Genomic DNA, 25,229 nt, shown 5'->3' with positions numbered 1-25,229 from the left:
GCAGCAGCAAAAACACCCGGCGGACCGTAGTTTGAGGACCCCTGCTCTAGAGTCTGTACTAACATCCACAATCTATTTATATTCTTACCACTTTCTAAAAGAATTGCTGATTCTCTACACCCTTGGCAACTATCCAGCTTTTTTAATATTTATCCATCTGATAAGGAAAAAGTAATTTGTATTAATTATTGAGGTTGAGTGTATTTTTTCATGTTTACTGGCTAGACTTGATAACCTTTAAACCACCTGTCAAATCATTTGCCCATTTTGGTGGTCGTTGTTTGCCTTTCTCTGTGAGTTCTTGTGCTGGCCCTTATGACAGTTCTACCTGTGTTTTGCTTGTTTCAGTAACTGACCCTGAGGCCTGTTACGTTGGCACTGAGCCTTGGAAACCCAAGGAAGCTTTGGAGGAGAATGGTATTATTACTGACAGAGCAGACATATTTGCCTTTGGCCTTACTCTGTGGGAAATGATGACTCTGTGTATTCCACACATTACTCTTGCAGATGATGGTGATTATGATGAAGGTATAACTACATATTTTTAATGTAAAACTCAATCTCTTTGGTTTGAAATAAGATTAGTTTGTAAAGTTACATTTTATTTTTCTATTAAGTTAATGTTAAAAAGAACAAGGTGTTTGATTTAGTTGCAAGAGTTATAGATTATATTATTGTTGACTAATTTGGTATCATCTTGGTTTAATTGCATACAAATGAGATGTAGATTAATTCAGAACAGGGAGGTAAATTGAGAAAATTCAGAGGAACAAAAAGTTACCTTAAAAACTCTCTTTGCCTGAGAAGATTAGAAAGCTATTATATTAAGGGTTGATGATCATAGATTAAATCCATGTAACAAATGCATGACAATAGCTATTCTACACCATGGGAGGACAATGGAAGAGACTGGTATAATGAAAAGCAAACTGGATGATGTTTCAGAAGGGTGAGTGAGCAGTCGATAAGTTTTTCCATGATTTAAAGTGATTTTATTTGTTTCAAACTTTCTCATGAGCAGATAAAACTTTTGATGAAAGTGACTTCGATGATGAAGCATACTATGCAGCTTTGGGAACGAGGCCACCTCTTAATATGGGAGAACTGGATGAGACATACCAGAAAGTAATCGAGCTCTTCTCTGTGTGCACTAATGAAGACCCTAAAGACCGTCCTTCGGCTGCGCACATTGTTGAGGCTTTGGAAATACATGTCCAGTGATCTCATATGCACAAATACCTGAGCTTCCAGTAGGGCTCATATATATAACTGTTCTCTTTACTGTAATACGTTTATGTAGTTACTGTGAGAATCCAGTTATTAGACTGTTTGAAAGTGGCCTGTTTTAGAACCATAGCACCTTGTTAACATTTGAAAAACTTTGTATTATAAAGGTATTTCATTAGTATTTAATATCGTAGTGGGTTTTCTCTAAAACTTAAAAAACTTTTAGACTTAAGGAACAAGTATTGTAATTTGTTCATAGAGATTTAAAACACTAGCAAAATACCATAAACTCCTATGTCTAACATTAATTTGGGTAAGGGAACCAATACTTTTTATTAGTGACTTTCCTTGAATATTCTCTACTTAAATGGATCAATTTAAATTAGCACTTTGAAGTACAGAAGTTTGATTTTCTTTTAAAACATAAAACTATGCTGGTCTTTCTTGGCTGATATACTTATTAAATACTAGGGGCCCGGTGCATGAAATTCGTGCACTGGGTGTGTGTGTGTGTGTGTGTGTGTGTGTGTGTGTGTGTGTGTGGAGGGGAGTGTCCCTCAGCCCAGCCTGCCCCCTCTCACATACTGGGAGCCCTCAGGCGTTGACCCCCATCACCCTCCGATCGCCTGATCGGCCCCTTGCCCTGACCTGACGCCTCCGCCAGAGGTGTCAGGCTTGGACAGGGAACCCCATCTCCCCCCGATCACTGGCTCTGGCCCCCGCCCAGGCCTGAGGCCTCTGGCCCAGGAATCATGCCTGGGCAGGGGACCCCCATCTCTCTCTGATCGCTTGCTCCTCCCCCTGCCCAAGCCTGACGCCTCTGACCCAGGCTTCAGGCCTGGGCAAGGGGACCATCATATCCCGCCAATCCCCGGCTCCGCCCCCCACCCAGGCCTGATGCCTCAGCCAGAGGAGTTGACCCTCATCACCCTCCGATCACCAATCACCGGATCGGCCCCTTGACCAGGCCTGAGGCCTCTGGCAGAGGTGTCAGGCCTGGGCGGGGGACCCCCAGCTCCCCGCGGTTGCAGGCTCCGCCCCTGCCCAGGCCTAACGCCTCTGGCCTAGGCGTCCGGCCCGGGCAGCGGGGACCTGCAGTGGCAGCGGGGGGCGCTGCGATCGTGGGCTTCGCTTTAGGCCCAGGCAAGGGACCCCTAGCTCCTGGGACTGCCAGCTTCGACCGTGCCCAGCTCCCATCGCTGGCTCCACCCCTACTTCCTGCTATCACTGGCCAGGGCGGCAAAGGCACCTGATTCTCCGATCATGGCTGGGGGGCCGCCTTTGCCCTGCCCCCCAGCTCTTAGCTCCCGACTGGGTTTCCGATCACTGTCAGTGGCAGGGGGCTTCTTCCTTCTTTCCCTTTCGCCTCCCTGCATTGTGCCTACATATGCAAATTAGCCGCCATCTTGTTGGCAGTTAACTGCCAATCTTAGTTGGCAGTTAATTTGCATATAGCCCTGATTAGTCAATGAAACCGGTATTGCCGTACGCCAATTACCATTTTTCTCTTTTATTAGTGTAGATTAGTGTAGATGGTCATTGGAAGCTGAGAGAATATGGCACAGTAGCTCCTTGGGTATTTCCAAACATTTTCGGTTAAGGCTTGTCTTGTCCTCTTGGTTCTCCTCAAATCTTTGGTGTTTGCTTTCATTTATTAAATGTATTTCTGTACTGAGATCCTTTTTTATTTTTTGTTTTCTAATCTAGCTCTTAAGCATTTTACAGGTCTTGTGTAAAAATAATAAAAGTAATAGGATGATACGGAATAACGGACACTTTAGTTAACCAGAAGGTGTATTATCTATTTTATACTCCCATTGATCTGAGTGTTGTCATTAAAGTTGCAGAATGAATGTGAGTAGATTTCTTTCCCTCTCTTGGCCTTATTTTGTTAATCTGAAGATGAGGGTGACTTCGGTCAGTAATTTCTATCTGTGAACAATAGCTCTGAAGAGAGCTGAGCCTAACCAGAAGAATCGAGCGTAGCCCCCCAAAGCCAAGCTAACCCCAAAGAGCTGAGCCTAGCCCCAAAGGGCAAACGCGAGGGGAAGCCTGGGTTACATGAAATCCATTGGTGATAGATTAGGAAGGTGGGAGAAAGCAAAGCGGGGAAACTTCTCAGATTGAATAAAAAGTAAAATGATAGTCACAGACTTCTTTTACTTAGGTGGGTGCAGGAGAGTTAACAGTCAACAATTACCTATAACAATGAGGGGATTTGTGGTCTCCACAGAGTGGTACCTGAGCCTTGAGGGGTGCTGAAAAAGAAAAATTATTTTGGCATTGCAAGAATATGTTATCAAAGATGCAGAAAGATAATGGACCAGCTCAGTTAAGGTAAAGACTGACCTTTTTCAGGGAAGATGCTGGCCTAGGACAGTGGTCGGCAAACTGCAGCTCGCGAGCCACATGCGGCTCTTTGGCCCCTTGAGTGTGGCTCTTCCACAACATACCACGTGGGCTGCGCACGTACAGTGTGATTGAAACTTCGTGGCCCATGCACAGAAGTCGGTTTTTGGCCTGAGTGAGTCTGTTTTGAAGAAGTACTGTTGATATTTGGCTCTGTTGACTAATGAGTTTGCCGGCCACTGGCCTAGGACATGACTACTCACAATAAGCTGCTGTTGGTTTAAAAAGTTTTAATTTCAGACCATACTTTGTGGTTACTTTAGGTCTCTGAGTTTGCAAGGCCACCACGCAGGCTTCCCCTGAACTAGCCAAGTTAGCATGTGGCCCCCTTTCATCCACACAATCAAAAAGAAAACAAACGTGTTCTGTCAAACGCTAGAGAAAGCCCTGCAGTCATTAAAAAAAGCCACTTATTTTTCACTGGCCAGTGGTACTAAGTAGTTAGAGCATAGGCCCATGCACCAAAGGGTCTTGGGTGTGATTCCTGGCCAAGGGCACATATCTGGGTTGCAGGTGTCATCCCTGGCTCCAGGGGCACGTGCGGGAGGCAGCCAATTGATGTGTCTTCTTACATGGCTGCTTACCTGTCTGTCTGTCTCTCCCTCCCTCCCTTCTACTCTTTCTAAAAATCAATGGGAAAAATATCCTCCGGTGAGGATTAACAAAAACTAAACATTTTTAAAAATCCACTTAATTTGAAATGCCAAACATTTTTCTTATAGCACCCTAGTCTCTTTTTAGGATGCTCAGACCAGAGAAATTTAGTGGTTCACTGTTTTCTGTCATATTATAATGTTTAATACTATATTGTCAGGTGATGAATCAGAGGGTAGGAGTTTACAAATCAGTCCCTAGGGTCTTTGCATTTCATCTTTCCAGGCAACCTGGAGTGATAGGCCTCCCTTAAGAAAAATAGTTCAGAAGCTAAGAAAACTTTGGCACAGAAAGAGGAAATATGAGCTAGGGCACTCAGCGGCCAATGAGTAGAATGGCCCCACGGCATTCACATAGTTCAGGTATGAGGAGACAAGAAGAAATCCTAAGTCCTCAGGCTGATGTGGGCAACCTCTCCTCTGGCTCCATGCGTGGTACCATCTAACCAGAACCTTGGCTGAGGTCGAGGAAGCGCCCCGTAATGAGCTGGTGTGGGCTCATGGACACATGCAGGACTGGCCCTGGAAAGAACGCAACCTCGCATGGTCTCTGAGCAGCAAGAAGGGGCCCTGCTACCTCCTGAGGAAGAAGAGATTTTGGAGTAAAGCAGGTAAAGAAAATCCCAGGGGATATGATGAACAGAAAAGAGCATCAAGGTCTGAAGGAGCAGTTTCTAGGACTTGTCTGGACCCACTGAAAAGGTCCGGAAGCTCAGTCCTTGTTCAGGAAGAGCCAGGCACAGTAAAGCACAAAATCCTTCTTACTCCTGAGAACAAGTAGTAAAATTATTTACTGCCCACCTCCCTCCAAAACTAAGCAAATTACAAGGGGAAAAAAACATAAGAAAGCTAAATGCTCATTTGGGCATAATCACAAGCACATAACTGATGTAGCATATTGAAAAAGATGATAGCCTGTTTCTTTTTTTTTTAAAGCTTGGCTTTTGGTTTGACAGTTTTACGTTAAATGTCTTATCTTTGAGTATGCATTTACCTTGCTGAGAGGGATCATTATGCTAAGAAAATGATCTATTCTATTGGTATTGTTTATTAAGTAACTACTAATACCACTTTTTATAAATGGATGCAATTAAATCATAGAGTGGCAGCTTTTGCTGAAATTCTCTTCTCCTTTCTGAGCTTATTCTAATCTCTGACTGGAACTTGTGAACAGCTGTCTAGAATGGATGAGATGACCCCATTTGGGTCCCAATCAGCTCAGCAGGAGAGACTGTCATGCTTAGAAGCTGAGTGTCACTGATGTGGTAAAAGTAACAAACTAAAAAAGTAAAAGTGCAGTAGAGGGAAAAACTCACAGGCTAATCCCTCTAATGATCCCTTTACACAGAGCTGAGACTTGAGGAGGGAAATGTTAAAATAATTACTAGAATAATAACTTATACATGTGGTTAAAACACTCAGTGTACTGAAAATAGGGAGCTTTCTTTGAAGATTAGTTTGAAACATAATGTGCCAGAGGCTCCCCCTAAGTGTCCCCAAGCCAGTCTGTTCCCTCTCTGCCTCCATAACGGGTAGAATTTGCCCCAACATACCACCTCACCTTTGTACCCATGCAGAATGTCTTCCATCCAGAGGTTTCAGTGTTTCCACAACTGTAAATTAACAAGCCCCAGCATCACTTCTGTCCACAGAGATGGTTCATTTAAGTACCACAGAAATTCACCGGAATGGCCCTCTCAGGGTCCCCTGACAAGACCTTTGTGTCATCTGGTATTGGATATTCAAAGTGTAAACATACTTGCAGCCTCATTACGGTTCCAAATCTATTGCATCCTTAGCAAGTACCACTGGAAGGATAAATCATCTTTCACCTTGATCAAGGCTGATCAAGACTTCAGCCCTCCTCTTTCCTATCTTATCTGCCCCCAAACCTAAGTGAGGACAGAACATGATGGTTTTTTAAGATGTTTTAGGAATCACTTTGATTAAATAAATACTTGGCCATATATTTTTTTATTCCCCAAACTCGTTATTAATCCAGTGAACAAATATTGATTAGAAACTTACTGTGTTGCCTGCCATTCATGTGCTAGACACAGGGAACACTTCAGTCATGCTCCTCCCTTCATGGGAAGGACAGACAGTAAACAAGAATCAGCCACACTGTGGTCAGTGCTATGAAGATGACAAACGTGATGGGCTGGGTGAGGCAGGTAGGAATGGATGGACCAGGGAAGCTCACTAAGCAGGTGATATTTGAACTGAGACCTGGAGCATGAGAATAAGTCAGACTTTCCCTCCCTTTCTCCCTCCCTCCCTCCCTCCCTCCCTCCCTCCCTTCCTTCCTTCCTCCCTTCCTTCCTTCCTTCCCTTCATATTTTCATGTCTAAAAAAGTATACATCAATCTTTAATATTCCACATTAAAAAAAAGCTCTTTTGTGGTCATTTTATTTTTCCCCAGAGTATAAGGATCATGGGACCAAAAAGAGAGAAAACCACTGTGGTCCATCCCCAACCCTGATTGGTCCATTTCTTGCTCTGACCTCAAAAGGCGCCATTGTGATCCTTTGCAAACCAATCCTATATAAGGTGCTGGCTGAGCCCAGGAAGCTGTGGGTGTAGTAGTGGTTGGTTAGATTGGTTGGTGGTAGTGGATTGGCGGATTGATTGTTGCTTTTTACCTCTTCCTTCTCCTTCTCCTTCTCCTTCTCCTCTTCCTCCTCCTCCTCATCCTCTTCCTCCTCCTCCTGCTCCCCTCCTACCACTGATCCCCTTCAGTGGAAATTTTTTAATCACTATGTGTGATTTTTTTGAGGACGCCTCGTCCCAAGTGGACTTCCAGTGTGGCAATTATGCCATCCTCAGCAGCATTGGAAGGGGCTCCTTCGGTGAGGTGCGACTGGCCCGGCACCTCCTAACCAGCATGAAGGTGGCGGTGAAAATAGTCAGCTGTAAAGATCCCGCAGACGTGGCCAAAGAAATTTATTGTTTGAAAGAACTCAACCACCCAAACATCATCCGATTATTTGAGGTGGTCAACACCAGCCACCAGGTATACATGTTTATGGAATATGCCTGGGGAGGTACCTTATACAATTATCTGAAGAAGTGGGGTCCTTTATCGGAGACGGCAGCACGAGCCCCATTCCGGCAGCTGCTGTCGGCCGTCCAGTACTGTCACCAAAAACATATCGCCCACCGGGACATAAAACCGGAAAACATCCTGCTGGACATCGGGTTGACTATAAAACTGGCTGACTTCGGACTGAGTGCTGTGTTCACAGACGAAAAACTCACCACCTTCTGTGGCACTCCCAACTATAAGGCCCCAGAATTGTTCCGTCTTGAACCATATGAAGGCCCGAAGGTGGACGTCTGGAGCATGGGGGTCGTGCTCTATAAGATGGTGACCGGAGTACGTCCGTTTGTGGGAGAAACCATAGAAGAACTCAGGGAGCACATCTTGAGTGGGGCCTTTTCTATTCCCTCTTTTCTATCTATACCGTGCCACACACTATTAAAGACGATGATCGACATCGACCCCGGCCGAAGACCGAACCTGGGAGTAATTATGCAAGATGTCTGGGTAAACATCGGGGAGGCAGAGACACTGACCCCATACACAGAACCACCGTGGACTGACATAGACCCCCATGTCACTGACATCATGACAACACTGGGGTATGAGCCAAAGGAGATAGAGTCATCCCTGCTGGAGAGGAAATATGATAGTGTGATGGGGACCTACCGGATACTAAACCTGCAACTTACCACCGGCATCCGGACAATAAAAGTAAGTGCCAGGTCCCCCTCATACTCCAACAGAACAGTTTGTACAACCGAGGGGACTTACGGGTCAGAGGCGAAGGGCAGACACCCTCGGAATCCACCACCGAGCCCAGAGTTGAGTGTGCCCACCACCACACCACCGGGGTACGGGTCAGAGACGAAGGGCGGACACCCTCGGAATCCACCACCGAGCCCAGAGTTGAGTGTGCCCACCACCACACCACCGGGGGGGCTGGACTGGAGTACTGGCACACCTCCAATTAGAGTGGAGGTGAAGACGATCATCCGGCCACGCAGTGAGCACTTGCAAAACATCAGCCAGCCTGGCAGTGCACACCTGAAGAACATCAGCCAGCCTGGCAGTGGGCACTTGCAGAACACCAGCCAGGCTGGCAGTGTGCACATGGAGAACATCAGCCAGGCTGGCAGTGCTCACTGGCAGATCACCAGGCAGGCTGGCAGCACAAACTTGCGGAACACCAGCCAGCATGCCAGCGAACAACTGGAGAGCACTTCCCAGCCAGACACCAGGGGGGAGTTAAGGAAACAGAAACTGAACCCAGAACTCCAAGGTGAGAGTAACATGCTCCCTGCCACCCAGAGCAGTGGCAGCCCCGGAGGCTGTAGTGGAGGCACAGAGGAGAACACCACCAACAAAGGCCACGCTAGGTCATCTGGTGAGGAGACCCGAGCTTCTTCACCTGACCATAGCCAGCGCGGAAAGGGGATGGCAAGGAGGATTTTAAGATTTTTGAAAAGATGCTTCTGCTGTACGGGAGACCCTAAAAAACCACGCGTTAAAATTACACGTGTGGTGCCAATTTAACATTCATGCACGGAGTGTCGGTGGCCACACTTCACCCAGACACGCGAAGAGAATAAGAGATTCAATGGGCCACAAGTGAAGAGAAGAAAGTTAACTGAGTGAGACCATGACCGGACAGTACACCACAGCTCACTTGGGCAAACGCGAGGGGAAGCCTGTTCACCAACGCTCACCGACCACAACCTGAGTGGAGGACAGCTAACCACAGCCCACTTGGGCAAACGCAAGGGGAAGGCTGTTCACCGACGCTCACCGACCACAACCTGAGGGGAGGACAGCTAACCACAACCTGAGTGGCCCCAGGCTGGAAGCAGGTATCTGGGATTTATTTATCTTCTATAATTGAAACTTTGTAGCCTTGAGCGGAGCTCAGGGCCAGCCAGGGCAGGCGGGAAGCTTGGCTTCCTCCATCGCCGGGGGCAACCTAAGCCTTCTGCTCACTCCAATTCCGTGGTCACTGCCATCTTTGTGATGGACTGATGGAGTGAGGGTGTGATGGTTAATTTGTATATTACTCTTTTATTAGATAGGATTCCTTCCAGTGTTCTGAACTTTGTATCTTTATTTGTCACCAGTGTTCTGAAATTTCACAGTGACATGCATAGGTGTGGGATTCTGAAAATTCCTGTTCTTAAACTTTTAAGAAGTTATGTTTAAAATCCTTTACTGACATTTTTCACCCCTGTCTTCCTATTCTTTATGTGGATGTTCTACTTACTGGACTGATCTCTGTTTTTTCCCTGATTTTCCTATTTTCTCTTTGTTCTATTTTCCGAGAGATTTTCCCAACCTCATCTTCTGATACTTCTATTGAGTTTTTCATTTTTGTCTATTTTGTTTTTAACTAATTATCTGAAAGTTTTCCTTTTTAAAATGGCATCCTAAGTCTTTTGGGAGTGCTAGAAATGTTCTATATATTGATCTTGATGGTGATAGCATGTATGAAAACTCATTGAGCATTTAGTATGCATATGGTCATGAATTACTGTGTTCCTGTATGTTCACAGGCATTCAACTTTACCAATAAACCTCAAACTAAAGACCCTCTGCTTTAGCCCCTTTCAGAACTAGTTTTCAGTCTTGAGAAGCTGAGGAGACAGGGAATGGGCAACTGCCTAGAGATACAGTATCAGGAAGGGTATCGAGGAATCTACCTGCTTATGAATAAGTTCAAGAAGTTCATGGGGCCTGTTGTCATTTATTTTCATCTGCTTTCTAGCTTCCAAAAGTCTGTTGTGTCTGCTTTGTTATCTCCATCCTTGTTGGTGGGTATATGTCTTAAACTATCCATTTGTTTTTACATGACTGAGGCTTCAGCGGGATCAAAATTGTATATGTATGTTCAAGGTATCAGTGGTCTAAAGCAGTGGTTCTCAACCTTCTGGCTCTTTAAATACAGTTCCTCATGATGTGACCCAACCATAAATTATTGTCGTTGCTACTTCATAACTGTAATGTTGCTACTGTTATCATAATGTAAATATCTGATATGCAGGATTGTCTTAGGCGACCCCTGTGAAAGGGTCGTTCGACCTCCAAAGGGGTCGCGACCCACAGGTTGAGAACTGTGGTCTAAAGTATGTGTATATATATATATATATATATATATATATATATATATATATTTTTTAAATATATTTTATTGATTTTTTACAGAGAGGAAGGGAGAGAGATAGAGAGTTAGAAACATCAATCAGCCGCCTTCTGCACATCTCCTATTGGGGATGTGCCCACAACCAAGGTACACGCCCCTGACCGGAATCGAACCTGGGACCTCTCAGTCCGCAGGCTGACGCTCTATCCACTGAGCCAAACCGGTTTCGGCTAAAGAATATTTTTAATGTTAAATGAAGTTTGCATCCCCAGAATAAACCCAACATAGTTTTGATGTATTATTTTTTAAATATATACTGATAGATTTAGTTTGCTATTTGTTTAGAATTTTTGCATCTGTGATATAATTGATACTGACCTGTGGTTTTCATTTTATTGCTGTTTCTGTTTAATTTTTTTCTTATATATTTTTTATTTATTTCAGAGAGGAAGGGAGAGGGAGAGAGAGATAGAAGCATCAATGATGAGACAGAATCATTAGCTGGCTCCTGCATCCACTGGGGCTCGAGCCCGCAACCTGGGCATGTGTCCTGACCAGGAATTAAACTGTGACCTCCTGGTTCATAGGTCAACACTCAACCACTGAGCCACGTCAGCCAGGCTCTGTTTAATTTTTGTAATTAAGTTTATACTAGGCTCTTAACTCTTTTTCTTTCTATTCCTTGGAAAAAATTGAATGCTAGGTCTCTTGAAAGTTTAGTAAACTCACCTGGAAAGTTATCTAGGCTTTGTATTTCTTGTGGGAAGATTTTAAAATCCTGATTAAATTTCTTCTTTCATCAATTTTCTTAGATTTTTTTTCCTTAGAATTTGACCATTTTGTCTTTTAAATTTATTGTTTAAAAGTTTTATTATTTTTTAATCTTTATTTGTTGAAAGTATTACATATGCCCCCCTTCTACCCCCTTGATCCACTTCAGCCCACTAAAAGTTTTATTCACTTTTATTTTTTAACCTCTGCTGTTTCTGTAGTTACGTCCTCACTTTTTATTGCAATATTATTTGTGCCTCCTTTTATTTTTTTCCTTGTGCAATCTCTGTTTTATTAGCCTTTTCAGTAAACTAACTTTTAGCTTAAGTATTTTATTCAGATTTTATAGTTTTTATCATTATATAGATCAGGATATTTTACGGGAAAGGTAAAGGATAGACTTGGTCACTGAATTCTAAACATTCAAGAGTTAAAACTTGAAACTTAAAAAATATATTTTTCATAAGATGATGATATGAAAGAGATTATCCCCAAATGCTCTTGTTATCTAAAACTGGAGGTATAAGAATAGTGTAGACAAACATATGAATGATAGATGTATATGAAATAAGAAATCTAGTGATCCTTTGAGTACATGTTTTTTGATTTAAAGAAGAAAAAGTCCTGCGGTCATAGAGGTATGCTTATGAGGGTAGTACAAAGCTAAATGGATTCTCAGTTCAATCTGTTGTTGTGTTCTTACAGATAAACTTTAACTTTTGAGGCTATTTTACTAACCTTTGTGCCTATATGCTGTATATACTTTACTTCCATAATTTGCTGTACTCATAAATAAATGGCTACCTTGTCAGGTAAATATTTCTCTGATTTTGTTTTACCTGTTTATTTATTTAGGTCTCAAAACATTTGCACTTTAAATATTAAGCCAGATAAACAACACAGTTTACATTTTCTCTCTCATTTATATCTTTATTATTACTGCCTTAAGCTCATGTCTTTAAGTATTCAGTGAAGGTAGAGATGGATTGGTTAGTGGAGAGGCATAATATTTGTTGGAGAAGAACAGTCTGCTGCTATATGGACGATTACATATGGGCCAAATGTTTCTTGTATGTCTCTTATTTAAATTGTTTCTTAGAGATTAGTGTTTATTATTTAGCATTTTAGAACTTCTCTGTGGTACATATGGTTAAATGTTTGATAAGTAGTTGGTAGTGCAACATGCTTGGTTAGAAAAATTTAAAAATAGTAATCTTGAAGTTTAAAATTTATGACAGTCCATCTTTTTTCTTCTAGTTTTCTCTTTTTATCCCTCCTTTCCAGCAATAGATATCAGACTACTCTTGTAATCAAGATATATCAGCTATTTATCTTCCAGATTGAAAAGGAAATGTAGAAGAGGTGTTGATAGTATAAAATTTTGTAAATTTAAAATAAAACAACAAATTATCAAGTCCTTTTCAAAAATTGGAAGTTCTTGTTAGTCATTTGGAAATAAATGTATTATGTTTATTATTATTTATACATTTTATGATTATTTTTTAAAGATCTCCAAGAGGCTTGTCTCATTCTCCTTGGGCTGTGAAAAAGATTAATTCTAAATGTAATGGTGATTATCAAAGTATGTATCAAAAGAGATTAACTGGTGAAGCTAAGATTTTGAAAAACCTTCATCATCCAAGTATTATAGGTAAGTTTAAATTTTATTTGGTAGCAGGATCTTGTATATTATTCTGTTTATCAGAAACAGTTTATATAATTTCTTAACCATTTTCAGTAATAAAAATGAAGAGGATGGTGGTAGAGTTTGGTAAGAATCAAATTAAGGTAAACATTCTAAAATAAAAGTTAGTTTACATTTTTAGATGCTTAAGTATATATTTAAAACATCGTGGGATCACTTATATATGGAATCTAATGAACAAAATAAACTATGAACAAAAAAGACCCAGAGACATTAAAGCATGCAACAGACTGACTTGTTTCAGAGGGAAGGCAGGAGGTGGGGGGAAGAGATTAACCAATAAACTTATAAGCGTATATGCATAGCCCATGGATAGACAAGGCCTGGGGAGGAGGCAGAATCAGGGTGGAGAGAGTCAGTGGGGACATCTAATAATTTCAACAGTAAAGATAAATTTTAAAAAATAATAGTTTAAAAAATCATGGGAATAGTTAGTCGTGCCCTAGCTGCCTTGGCTCAGTGGATAGAGCGTCAGCCTGTGGACTAAAGGGCCCTGGGTTCAATTCCGGTCAGGGGCACATGCCTGGGTTTCACGCTCGATCCCCAGTAGGGGGCATGCAGGAGGAAGCCCATCAATGATTCTCTCTCATCATTGATGTTTCTATCTCTCCGTCTCCCTTCCTCTCTGAAGTCAATACAAATATTAAAAAACATATTTTAAAAGAATAGTCATGATGCTGGTACTATGGAGAATTCAGGAATATAGAGTGATCTTCATTTAGATATAAGTAGGGCTCGAACCGTTATATTAAGGAATGCATAAGATATTTTAAAATTTTAATTTGTGATACTATTTGTAAAAACTGAAGGCATTTTAAATTAGATGACTGAATTAATTTTATAAATAACTAGAGGCCCGGTGCACAGATTTGTGCACTGGTGTGGTCCCTCAACCTGGCCTGTGCCCTCTTGCAATTTGGGACCCCTCAGGGCATCTTGGAGAGCTGGTTTCTGCCTGATCCCCACAGGCCAGGCCGAGGGACCCCACCAGTGCACGAATCCGTGCACCGGGCTACTAATATGCATATAAGATCTTTGGTTAATCTCTTCCTGCCACCCCCCCCCCCCATATTTCATCAGTTTGTTCCATGTTTCCATGCCTGTGGTTTCCGCTCCTGCGCTGAGCGTCTGCCCCCTGGTGGTCAGTGTGCATTATAGCTACCAGCCAGTTGCTTAGGCTTTTTTATATATAAACTAGAGGCCCAGTGCACGAATTTGTGCATAATTGGGGGGCCGATGGCAGGGCCAGCTGGCCAGGGGGTAGGGGCTGCAGGAGGTTGGCTGTGAGAGTGCACTGACCACCAGGGGGCAGCTCCTGCATTGAGCATCTGCCCCCGGTGGTCAGTGCACGTCATAGTGACTGGTTGACCAGTCATTCAGGTTGTTCCGTCATAACGATTGCTTAGGCTTTTATATATACATAGATAGATAGCTGTTTCATTATATATTTGTCAGTGTTAATCAAGGTCCATTTTCAGTCACAGTACTATGAAAAACGTAAGTACTGTTGTCTTCCCTATTCTAGTAGAAAATGTTATGTTTCTTTAAGGTTATCGTGCTTTCACTGAAGCCAATGATGGTAGTCTATGTCTTGCTATGGAATACGGGGGTGAAAAGTCTCTAAATGACTTAATCGAAGAACGAAATAAAGACAGCCACGATCCTTTTCCAGCAGCCACAATTTTAAAAGTTGCTTTGAACATGGCAAGAGGGTTAAAGGTAACTGTACCATTATATTTTACGTGACTTTTGTGGAACATTAGACAACTAAGTACAGTCTAGCCCAGCCGTGGGCAAACTACGACCCGCGGGCCGGATCCGGCCCATTTGAAATGAATAAAACTAAAAAAAAAGACCATACCCTTTTATGTAATGATGTTTACTTTGAATTTATATTAGTTCACACAAACACTCCATCCATGCTTTTGTTATGGCCCTCCGGTCCAGTTTAAGAACCCATTGTGGCCCTCGAGTCAAAAAGTTTGCCCACCCCTGGTAGCCGGTGTGCCTCAGTGATTGAGCGTCGACCCATGCACCAAGAGGTTGCCCATTCAATTCCTGTTCAGGGGATGTGCCCAAGTTTTGGGCTTGATCCCCGGTGAGGGCCGTGCAGGAGGCAGCCAATCGATGTTCTCACTCATGGGTATTTCTATCTTCTTTTCCCTTTCTCCCTCTCTAAGAAATAAAAACATATTAAAAACAAAGCAAAACCACCCTAACTGGTTTGGCTCAGTGGATAGAGCATCGGCCTGTGGACTCAAGGGTCCCAGGTTCGATTCCAGTCAAAGGCATGTACCTTGGTTGCGGGCACATACCCAGTAGGGAGTGTGCAGGAGGCAGTTGATTGATGTTTCTTTCTCATCGATGTTTCTAATTCTCAATGGGGAAAAAAAGGAGACATATGTACTACTATTTGTAATACTTTAAACAATAAAGAAAAAAACAATAAAATATATTTAAAAAAAAAAAAACTCAGAAAAAAAAAACAAAGCAAAACCAAGTACATTACATACCTAATCACATGGTAGGATTCTTCTCCAACCCCGCAAAAGAAGGGGTTGCCTTGAGTCAGCGGTTCTCAACCTGTGGGTCGCGACCACTTTGGCAGTCGAACGACCCTTTCACAGGGGTCGCCTAAGACCATCCTGCATATCAGATATTTACATTATGATTTATAACAGTAGCAACATTACAGTTATGAAGTAGCAACGAAAATAATTTTATGGTTGGGTCACAACATGAAGAACTGTATTTAAAGGGCCGGAAGGTTGAGAACCACTGCCTTAACACATTGTTTGCGGGTAGTTTTTATTGTGCGCTAACAGGTGGCACGGGCCGTTTTTGCAGTTGAATAGATTACCGTTATACCTGGAAGTACATACATAATTCACCATTGTATGTGTTAGAGACCCAAATTTTGTCCTTTGGAATTCGTATATCTGCATGTTAGCATCCCTTTAGAGCAATAAAAAAGTATAAAAATAAACGTATTTATATGTTACCCGCATTCTACCGCTAGTCTATAAAAAACGTATTAATACGTGTCCCGCGCTCTACTACCAGTCAACGTAAAATGTATAAATACGTTTCCCGCATCCAATGTGTTAAGTGAAAGTTTCCTTATGGCAGCGGTTGCCAACCTTTCGGACCTCACAGACCACCAGTTGGTGACCCGCTGCCTTATGGAATATTTTATGTTACAGAGTGTACTATTTCCTTATTTTGAAAGACCTTCACATAGTCCGAAATAACGAAATAACCCAAGTTAGGCAGTTTTGCTTACAGAGATCACATGTTAGATTTAGTTATGAAAGGATTAAATTTAACACAAATTTATGATTACTGGGGGTGTAGCCTAACCCCCTGTTGATGTAAACAAGCTTCTTAACGATTGTTTTGTGGCCCTAGCTGGTTTGGCTCAGTGGATAAAGCGTCACCCTGCAGACTTGAAGGGTCTCGGGTTCAATTCTGATCAAGGGCACATGCCTGGGTTGTGGGCTCAGTCCTCAGTGGGAGGAATGCAGGAAGCAGCCGATCAGTGGTTCTCTCATCATGGATGTTTCAATCTCTCTCTCCCTTTCCCTTCCTCTCTGAAATCAATAAAAATATATTTTAAAAAAAAGATTTGGGATAGAGGTTTTGGCATCATGAATAGTCATCTATAGCAGCAGTCGCCAACTTTCAGACCTCACGGACACCAGTGGTCAGTGGACCACCAGTTCGCGACTGCTGATCTATAAGTCAAGTGAAAATAGCTCTCAATTTTATGCAAATAAATTATTGTGCCTTTGGATGGACACAGTGTTAGAAATAAAAATAATTCCATATCCTAAATAACTTAAACAGAAGTAGTGATGGCCCCAGAAAACTGTTGGATGACTCAAATGCAGATTAGGTAATGATACTGATGTCAAAATTGTACATTAGAGTTTAAATAAAATTGATATATGAAGTGTGAAATTGGAGAAAGGCAATATTTCTAAAGATACTTATTTTTTATTTTTAAATATATTTTTATTGATTTCAGAGAGGAAGGGAGAGGGAGAGAAACATCAGTGAATAGAGAGAATCATTGATTGGCTGCTTCCTGCCTGCGCCCCACTGGGGATCAAGCCCCCCCAACCTGGACATGTGCCCCAACCAGGAATCAAACAGAGACCTTCTGTTTCATAGGTCTACACTCAACTACCGAACCCTGCCAGTCAGGCTAAGTATATATTTTTAATAAGCGTATAGAAAAAAAAATTTTAAGTGGATAGGATAAACTAAACCAAGAATTTGATTATTTAATAAATGACTTTAAATATATATAATAGAATTAATAAATTACGTATTTGAGCATATTGTCTTTATGATGGGCAACATTTAAATGAAGCACAGTGAGTATTTCAAGTTATATTCCAATATTTTTGTCTGCATCGCTTTCAAACCCAGTCATAGAGTAGATGCTCAAATGCTGATGAATGAACAAATAACAGGTTTGTAAGACATTTTTTATTATGGATGAATGTTGTTAGTTGTCAATTCTAAGAAAGGATTAATGTGTAAAACAAAAAATACTCTTAGATTATATTTCTGCTTCCTCTTCTTGTAGCCCTTTGTAGGGGAGGGATGGAGGGAGCGAGAGCAAGAGTGAGAGGAGAGGGGGAATGGGAGAGTGAAAGAGAGGGTAGGAGCGAGTGAGAGAGAAACATCTGTGAGAGAGTCATCAGTTGGTGAGAGAAGAGAGGGAGAGAGAGAGAGAGAAACATCAGTGAAAGAGAATCATTGATTGGCTGCTTCCGGCACACCAAGACCGGGAGTAGAACCACTGGATGCATGGGAAGATGCTCAACCAACTGAGCCACACTGGCGGGGCTTACTGATGTTTAAAGAGAGAGGAAACGGGAGGGAGAGAGAGAGAGAGGGAAACATCGATCAGTTGCCTCCTACACATGCCCTGACTGGGGATTGAACCCAAACCTAGGTACATGCCCCAACAGGAATCAAACCTACAACTTTTTTGTGTACGGGACAACGCTCCAACTAACTTAGCCACCTGGCTGGGGCTTCTGCTGTAGCATCTTTTGATATAAAAGTATTAAAAAGGGTTTGTAAATAAAAAGCTTATCGACAAGATTTCCAACATATCTCTTAGGTTTCTGGTATGTTTGACAGACCAAGATAACATGAGATATTTCCTTCTCTAGCTTCAAATAATTTGAAATGATGGTATAATCCTATAGTTTATGAAGGGAGTTCAAATTATATTTGTTTGAAGGTTATTTATGTGTATTTAGTTTGTATTTTTGTTCATATATGTTAAATTTTCCACTATTTTAGTATCTGCACCAAGATAAGAAGTTGCTTCATGGAGACATAAAGTCTTCAAATGTTGTAATTAAAGGTGATTTTGAAACAATTAAAATGTGTGATGTAGGAGTCTCTCTACCATTGGATGAAAATATGACAGGTGAGTAGTATTCTAATTTGTAAAATTTCTTTAATATAGTTTTAAAATTTCTAATTTTTACACGTTTAAATAAATAACTTTACATTCTTCAAAAATAAAAAACTATTCATAAAGTGTACAATAAAAATTATCCTTCCTGTATTTTTCACTCAGCCACCAGTCCCGTCTCTTGCCACATACACAGTATAAATTATTGTTTTCTTATTAATATATATTATAACTGAAGATAACTTTAGGAACTATTTCTAACCTAGATTGGGATTTTAAAAAAATGGTAGAAGATCTGGGAATAGAAAATGAAAAATTTTAAAAATATTTTAATTGTTGTTGTGAATCCTCACCCAAGGATATTCCTCCAGTTGATTTTTAGAGAGTGGATGGGAAGGAGAGAGGGTTGGGGGGAAGAGAGAGAGAAACATGATGCAAGAGACACACATTGATTGGTTGCCTCCCACACATGCCCTGACTGGGGCCCAGGACTGAACCTGCAACCCAGGTATGTGCCCTGGGCCAGGAGTTGAACCTGTGACCCTTTGGTGCCTGGGCTGATGCTCTAACCACTGATCCACACCAACCAGGGTGAAAATAAAATTTTAATAAGATTTTATAAAGGAATTCATTTAGCGTCAATACATTGACAAGGTTTGGGAAACTGATAGAAGAAGAAACTAGAGTGGAAGTAGGAGAGAGGTGCTAGCAAACGCCAGTATTCCACTTTTTGCCCCATCCCACCCCACTCATTCTTCTCACTTTATTGTAAACTAGTGTCCCCGTGCACAGATTCGTGCACATTGAAAGTTAATTAGAAGAAATATTTTAATATCTCTATTCGCGTCTTGCTAATGAAAAGAAAATAGGATTCTACTGAGTCTCCTATCTACCAACTCTAGGACTTCTGTAAGGATGAAATGAGATGTGGCATGGGAAAATGCTTCACAAACATTTGGTTAAACTGTAAAATGTTTGCACCTGGCTATAAAGCCAGTCAGGTTCCTGGGCTGAAGAAACTCCAAGGTTGCTAGTCTCTAGGGAGAGGAAGCCGGGCGTTGCTATGTGACATCATTACCTGGCGCCCACAGCAACCATTGCTGGGCTGGGCTAAGCTGTGGGCCCCACTTTGCGCCATGGGGTCTTGGCAGTGTTGGCTGCGACTTGGTGGGGTATTGCTCCAAGATGGTGGGGCCTGTGTTCCACTTGGGGGAAGCCTAGTGTTGGTTTGTCGGTTTTCTGTTTGCACATCATGATAGCTCCTGTGTTGTGTCTGCCCTCTGGTGGTCAGTGTGCATCATAGCTACCAGTCGGACGGACGAACACAGCCTTTTACATATATAGATACTGTTCATTCTCTTAGGGAATTTAAGTTTTATTCTTAGTGAGAACCAAGAGACAGCTTCAAAGAAAAAGCTTCTGCTTTTAACATATTTAATAACATTTAAATTTTTCTCTTTATATGAATGCTATTTAGAATACACACACACACACACACACACACACACACACCTTAATTTCCAGCTAAAGTTAAGGTCTATAAGTTGAATTGAAGGAAAAAGTCAAAATAAAGTCATGAACCCTCAGTCTAACTACTACAGATATGAAACTTTAGAAAAGGAGAATTTTTTAAAAAGAATAAAAATAAGTTTTTCTAACGTAATTTTCTCAATCCTTAATACATGAAGTAGATAAAACTAAGATGTAAAAAAAATTAAAAGACTGAGTAGATAAGGTCAGTCTATGCATTAGAAAATTGATTATATATATGGGTTAGGATATAAAAAAAACCCTTGGTTTACAAAAAGTAGAAGTAGCCTAATGTTTGATATTCATTGTCCTTAGTGAAATACATCTAGATATTAGTAACATAGTTGGAAACAATAAAGAAAAAAACACAAACAAATTTTTAAATTCAAAATACTTATAATTGATTCTAGGCTGAATGAAGAAATCAAATTCTAGTTGTAAAATATTTAGAAAACAGTGAGACTGTAATAACAAATTAAAAGCAATTTGTTAGGGTCAAAGCTACACAAAGGAACACATTTTCATTATTTAACCTTTATGAAGCTGAGTCATTTCCTGAGCAAAAGCCAATATGTGATTCGACTCTTTCCCTTTTCCCTGATTTAGCAATCATAGAAGCATAGAAATGGTATTTCTCTCAGCCTAATAATAGCATAGTTTGAAAAATGAAGAAACAGACACAGAGTAAATGTTTAAGGTTACAGAGCTTGTAAATGTCTTTGAACCCAGGGAAGACAATCCTGCTCTAGAGCAGAGGTCCTCAAACTTTTTAAACGGGGCCAGTTCACTGTCCCTCAGACATTCCACACATGTGCACTGTGGGCCTGGGACGAGTCGGCTGCTAAGCAGGACAGGCAGCAGCAGCAAAAACACCCGGCGGGCCGTAGTTTGAGGACCCCTGCTCTAGAGTCTGTACTAACATCCACAATCTATTTATATTCTTACCACTTTCTAAAAGAATTGCTGATTCTCTACACCCTTGGCAACTATCCAGCTTTTTTAATATTTATCCATCTGATAAGGAAAAAGTAATTTGTATTAATTATTGAGGTTGAGTGTATTTTTTCATGTTTACTGGCTAGACTTGATAACCTTTAAACCACCTGTCAAATCATTTGCCCATTTTGGTGGTCGTTGTTTGCCTTTCTCTGTGAGTTCTTGTGCTGGCCCTTATGACAGTTCTACCTGTGTTTTGCTTGTTTCAGTAACTGACCCTGAGGCCTGTTACGTTGGCACTGAGCCTTGGAAACCCAAGGAAGCTTTGGAGGAGAATGGTATTATTACTGACAGAGCAGACATATTTGCCTTTGGCCTTACTCTGTGGGAAATGATGACTCTGTGTATTCCACACATTACTCTTGCAGATGATGGTGATTATGATGAAGGTATAACTACATATTTTTAATGTAAAACTCAATCTCTTTGGTTTGAAATAAGATTAGTTTGTAAAGTTACATTTTATTTTTCTATTAAGTTAATGTTAAAAAGAACAAGGTGTTTGATTTAGTTGCAAGAGTTATAGATTATATTATTGTTGACTAATTTGGTATCATCTTGGTTTAATTGCATACAAATGAGATGTAGATTAATTCAGAACAGGGAGGTAAATTGAGAAAATTCAGAGGAACAAAAAGTTACCTTAAAAACTCTCTTTGCCTGAGAAGATTAGAAAGCTATTATATTAAGGGTTGATGATCATAGATTAAATCCATGTAACAAATGCATGACAATAGCTATTCTACACCATGGGAGGACAATGGAAGAGACTGGTATAATGAAAAGCAAACTGGATGATGTTTCAGAAGGGTGAGTGAGCAGTCGATAAGTTTTTCCATGATTTAAAGTGATTTTATTTGTTTCAAACTTTCTCATGAGCAGATAAAACTTTTGATGAAAGTGACTTCGATGATGAAGCATACTATGCAGCTTTGGGAACGAGGCCACCTCTTAATATGGGAGAACTGGATGAGACATACCAGAAAGTAATCGAGCTCTTCTCTGTGTGCACTAATGAAGACCCTAAAGACCGTCCTTCGGCTGCGCACATTGTTGAGGCTTTGGAAATACATGTCCAGTGATCTCATATGCACAAATACCTGAGCTTCCAGTAGGGCTCATATATATAACTGTTCTCTTTACTGTAATACGTTTATGTAGTTACTGTGAGAATCCAGTTATTAGACTGTTTGAAAGTGGCCTGTTTTAGAACCATAGCACCTTGTTAACATTTGAAAAACTTTGTATTATAAAGGTATTTCATTAGTATTTAATATCGTAGTGGGTTTTCTCTAAAACTTAAAAAACTTTTAGACTTAAGGAACAAGTATTGTAATTTGTTCATAGAGATTTAAAACACTAGCAAAATACCATAAACTCCTATGTCTAACATTAATTTGGGTAAGGGAACCAATACTTTTTATTAGTGACTTTCCTTGAATATTCTCTACTTAAATGGATCAATTTAAATTAGCACTTTGAAGTACAGAAGTTTGATTTTCTTTTAAAACATAAAACTATGCTGGTCTTTCTTGGCTGATATACTTATTAAATACTAGGGGCCCGGTGCATGAAATTCGTGCACTGTGTGTGTGTGTGTGTGTGTGTGTGTGTGTGTGTGTGGAGGGGAGTGTCCCTCAGCCCAGCCTGCCCCCTCTCACATACTGGGAGCCCTCAGGCGTTGACCCCCATCACCCTCCGATCGCCTGATCGGCCCCTTGCCCTGACCTGACGCCTCCGCCAGAGGTGTCAGGCTTGGACAGGGAACCCCATCTCCCCCCGATCACTGGCTCTGGCCCCCGCCCAGGCCTGAGGCCTCTGGCCCAGGAATCATGCCTGGGCAGGGGACCCCCATCTCTCTCTGATCGCTTGCTCCTCCCCCTGCCCAAGCCTGACGCCTCTGACCCAGGCTTCAGGCCTGGGCAAGGGGACCATCATATCCCGCCAATCCCCGGCTCCGCCCCCCACCCAGGCCTGATGCCTCAGCCAGAGGAGTTGACCCTCATCACCCTCCGATCACCAATCACCGGATCGGCCCCTTGACCAGGCCTGAGGCCTCTGGCAGAGGTGTCAGGCCTGGGCGGGGGACCCCCAGCTCCCCGCGGTTGCAGGCTCCGCCCCTGCCCAGGCCTAACGCCTCTGGCCTAGGCGTCCGGCCCGGGCAGCGGGGACCTGCAGTGGCAGCGGGGGGCGCTGCGATCGTGGGCTTCGCTTTAGGCCCAGGCAAGGGACCCCTAGCTCCTGGGACTGCCAGCTTCGACCGTGCCCAGCTCCCATCGCTGGCTCCACCCCTACTTCCTGCTATCACTGGCCAGGGCGGCAAAGGCACCTGATTCTCCGATCATGGCTGGGGGGCCGCCTTTGCCCTGCCCCCCAGCTCTTAGCTCCCGACTGGGTTTCCGATCACTGTCAGTGGCAGGGGGCTTCTTCCTTCTTTCCCTTTCGCCTCCCTGCATTGTGCCTACATATGCAAATTAGCCGCCATCTTGTTGGCAGTTAACTGCCAATCTTAGTTGGCAGTTAATTTGCATATAGCCCTGATTAGTCAATGAAACCGGTATTGCCGTACGCCAATTACCATTTTTCTCTTTTATTAGTGTAGATTAGTGTAGATGGTCATTGGAAGCTGAGAGAATATGGCACAGTAGCTCCTTGGGTATTTCCAAACATTTTCGGTTAAGGCTTGTCTTGTCCTCTTGGTTCTCCTCAAATCTTTGGTGTTTGCTTTCATTTATTAAATGTATTTCTGTACTGAGATCCTTTTTTATTTTTTGTTTTCTAATCTAGCTCTTAAGCATTTTACAGGTCTTGTGTAAAAATAATAAAAGTAATAGGATGATACGGAATAACGGACACTTTAGTTAACCAGAAGGTGTATTATCTATTTTATACTCCCATTGATCTGAGTGTTGTCATTAAAGTTGCAGAATGAATGTGAGTAGATTTCTTTCCCTCTCTTGGCCTTATTTTGTTAATCTGAAGATGAGGGTGACTTCGGTCAGTAATTTCTATCTGTGAACAATAGCTCTGAAGAGAGCTGAGCCTAACCAGAAGAATCGAGCGTAGCCCCCCAAAGCCAAGCTAACCCCAAAGAGCTGAGCCTAGCCCCAAAGGGCAAACGCGAGGGGAAGCCTGGGTTACATGAAATCCATTGGTGATAGATTAGGAAGGTGGGAGAAAGCAAAGCGGGGAAACTTCTCAGATTGAATAAAAAGTAAAATGATAGTCACAGACTTCTTTTACTTAGGTGGGTGCAGGAGAGTTAACAGTCAACAATTACCTATAACAATGAGGGGATTTGTGGTCTCCACAGAGTGGTACCTGAGCCTTGAGGGGTGCTGAAAAAGAAAAATTATTTTGGCATTGCAAGAATATGTTATCAAAGATGCAGAAAGATAATGGACCAGCTCAGTTAAGGTAAAGACTGACCTTTTTCAGGGAAGATGCTGGCCTAGGACAGTGGTCGGCAAACTGCAGCTCGCGAGCCACATGCGGCTCTTTGGCCCCTTGAGTGTGGCTCTTCCACAACATACCACGTGGGCTGCGCACGTACAGTGTGATTGAAACTTCGTGGCCCATGCACAGAAGTCGGTTTTTGGCCTGAGTGAGTCTGTTTTGAAGAAGTACTGTTGATATTTGGCTCTGTTGACTAATGAGTTTGCCGGCCACTGGCCTAGGACATGACTACTCACAATAAGCTGCTGTTGGTTTAAAAAGTTTTAATTTCAGACCATACTTTGTGGTTACTTTAGGTCTCTGAGTTTGCAAGGCCACCACGCAGGCTTCCCCTGAACTAGCCAAGTTAGCATGTGGCCCCCTTTCATCCACACAATCAAAAAGAAAACAAACGTGTTCTGTCAAACGCTAGAGAAAGCCCTGCAGTCATTAAAAAAAGCCACTTATTTTTCACTGGCCAGTGGTACTAAGTAGTTAGAGCATAGGCCCATGCACCAAAGGGTCTTGGGTGTGATTCCTGGCCAAGGGCACATATCTGGGTTGCAGGTGTCATCCCTGGCTCCAGGGGCACGTGCGGGAGGCAGCCAATTGATGTGTCTTCTTACATGGCTGCTTACCTGTCTGTCTGTCTCTCCCTCCCTCCCTTCTACTCTTTCTAAAAATCAATGGGAAAAATATCCTCCGGTGAGGATTAACAAAAACTAAACATTTTTAAAAATCCACTTAATTTGAAATGCCAAACATTTTTCTTATAGCACCCTAGTCTCTTTTTAGGATGCTCAGACCAGAGAAATTTAGTGGTTCACTGTTTTCTGTCATATTATAATGTTTAATACTATATTGTCAGGTGATGAATCAGAGGGTAGGAGTT

At 42.0% G+C, this 25,229-nt stretch overlaps 2 protein-coding genes across 3 annotated transcripts in view; both read left to right on the top strand.

Moving 5' to 3' along the window:
• The window catches only part of LOC308512531 (lymphokine-activated killer T-cell-originated protein kinase-like), a 28,160-nt gene extending 26,490 nt beyond the window's left edge, over window positions 1-1,670 (top strand). For both annotated transcript variants that reach the window (XM_081115472.1, XM_081115471.1), the window contains exons 7-8: window positions 349-528; window positions 1,022-1,670. In XM_081115472.1, coding sequence (XP_080971598.1) covers window positions 349-528; window positions 1,022-1,221 — 380 coding nt within the window. In that variant the 3' untranslated portion in view covers window positions 1,222-1,670. The remainder of the gene's footprint in view (window positions 1-348; window positions 529-1,021) is intronic.
• A 10,917-nt stretch (window positions 1,671-12,587) lies between these two features.
• On the top strand, window positions 12,588-22,433 carry LOC308512532 (lymphokine-activated killer T-cell-originated protein kinase-like). Its single transcript, XM_081115473.1, has 5 exons — window positions 12,588-12,882; window positions 14,486-14,655; window positions 18,259-18,388; window positions 21,112-21,291; window positions 21,785-22,433. The coding sequence occupies exons 1-5, from the start codon at window positions 12,816-12,818 to the stop codon at window positions 21,982-21,984; spliced, it is 747 nt and encodes a 248-aa protein (XP_080971599.1). The 5' UTR covers window positions 12,588-12,815; the 3' UTR covers window positions 21,985-22,433.
• The last annotated feature ends 2,796 nt before the right edge of the window (window positions 22,434-25,229 follow it).

Source organism: Myotis nattereri, assembly GCF_964212035.1.
Source record: "Myotis nattereri genome assembly, contig: HAP1_SCAFFOLD_89, whole genome shotgun sequence".
NCBI classification, from domain to species: Eukaryota; Metazoa; Chordata; class Mammalia; order Chiroptera; family Vespertilionidae; genus Myotis; species Myotis nattereri.
This window is presented reverse-complemented; position numbering and strand designations above follow the sequence as displayed.

Bases quoted from the DNA above. Each gene is read 5' to 3' on its own strand.
- LOC308512532 (XM_081115473.1), top strand. From the start codon at position 12,816: ATGTATCAAAAGAGATTAACTGGTGAAGCTAAGATTTTGAAAAACCTT. The intron at 12,883-14,485 runs GTAAGTTTAAAT...TGTTTCTTTAAG, and splicing joins TCATCATCCAAGTATTATAG to GTTATCGTGCTTTCACTGAA. The intron at 21,292-21,784 runs GTATAACTACAT...TCTCATGAGCAG, and splicing joins TGATGGTGATTATGATGAAG to ATAAAACTTTTGATGAAAGT.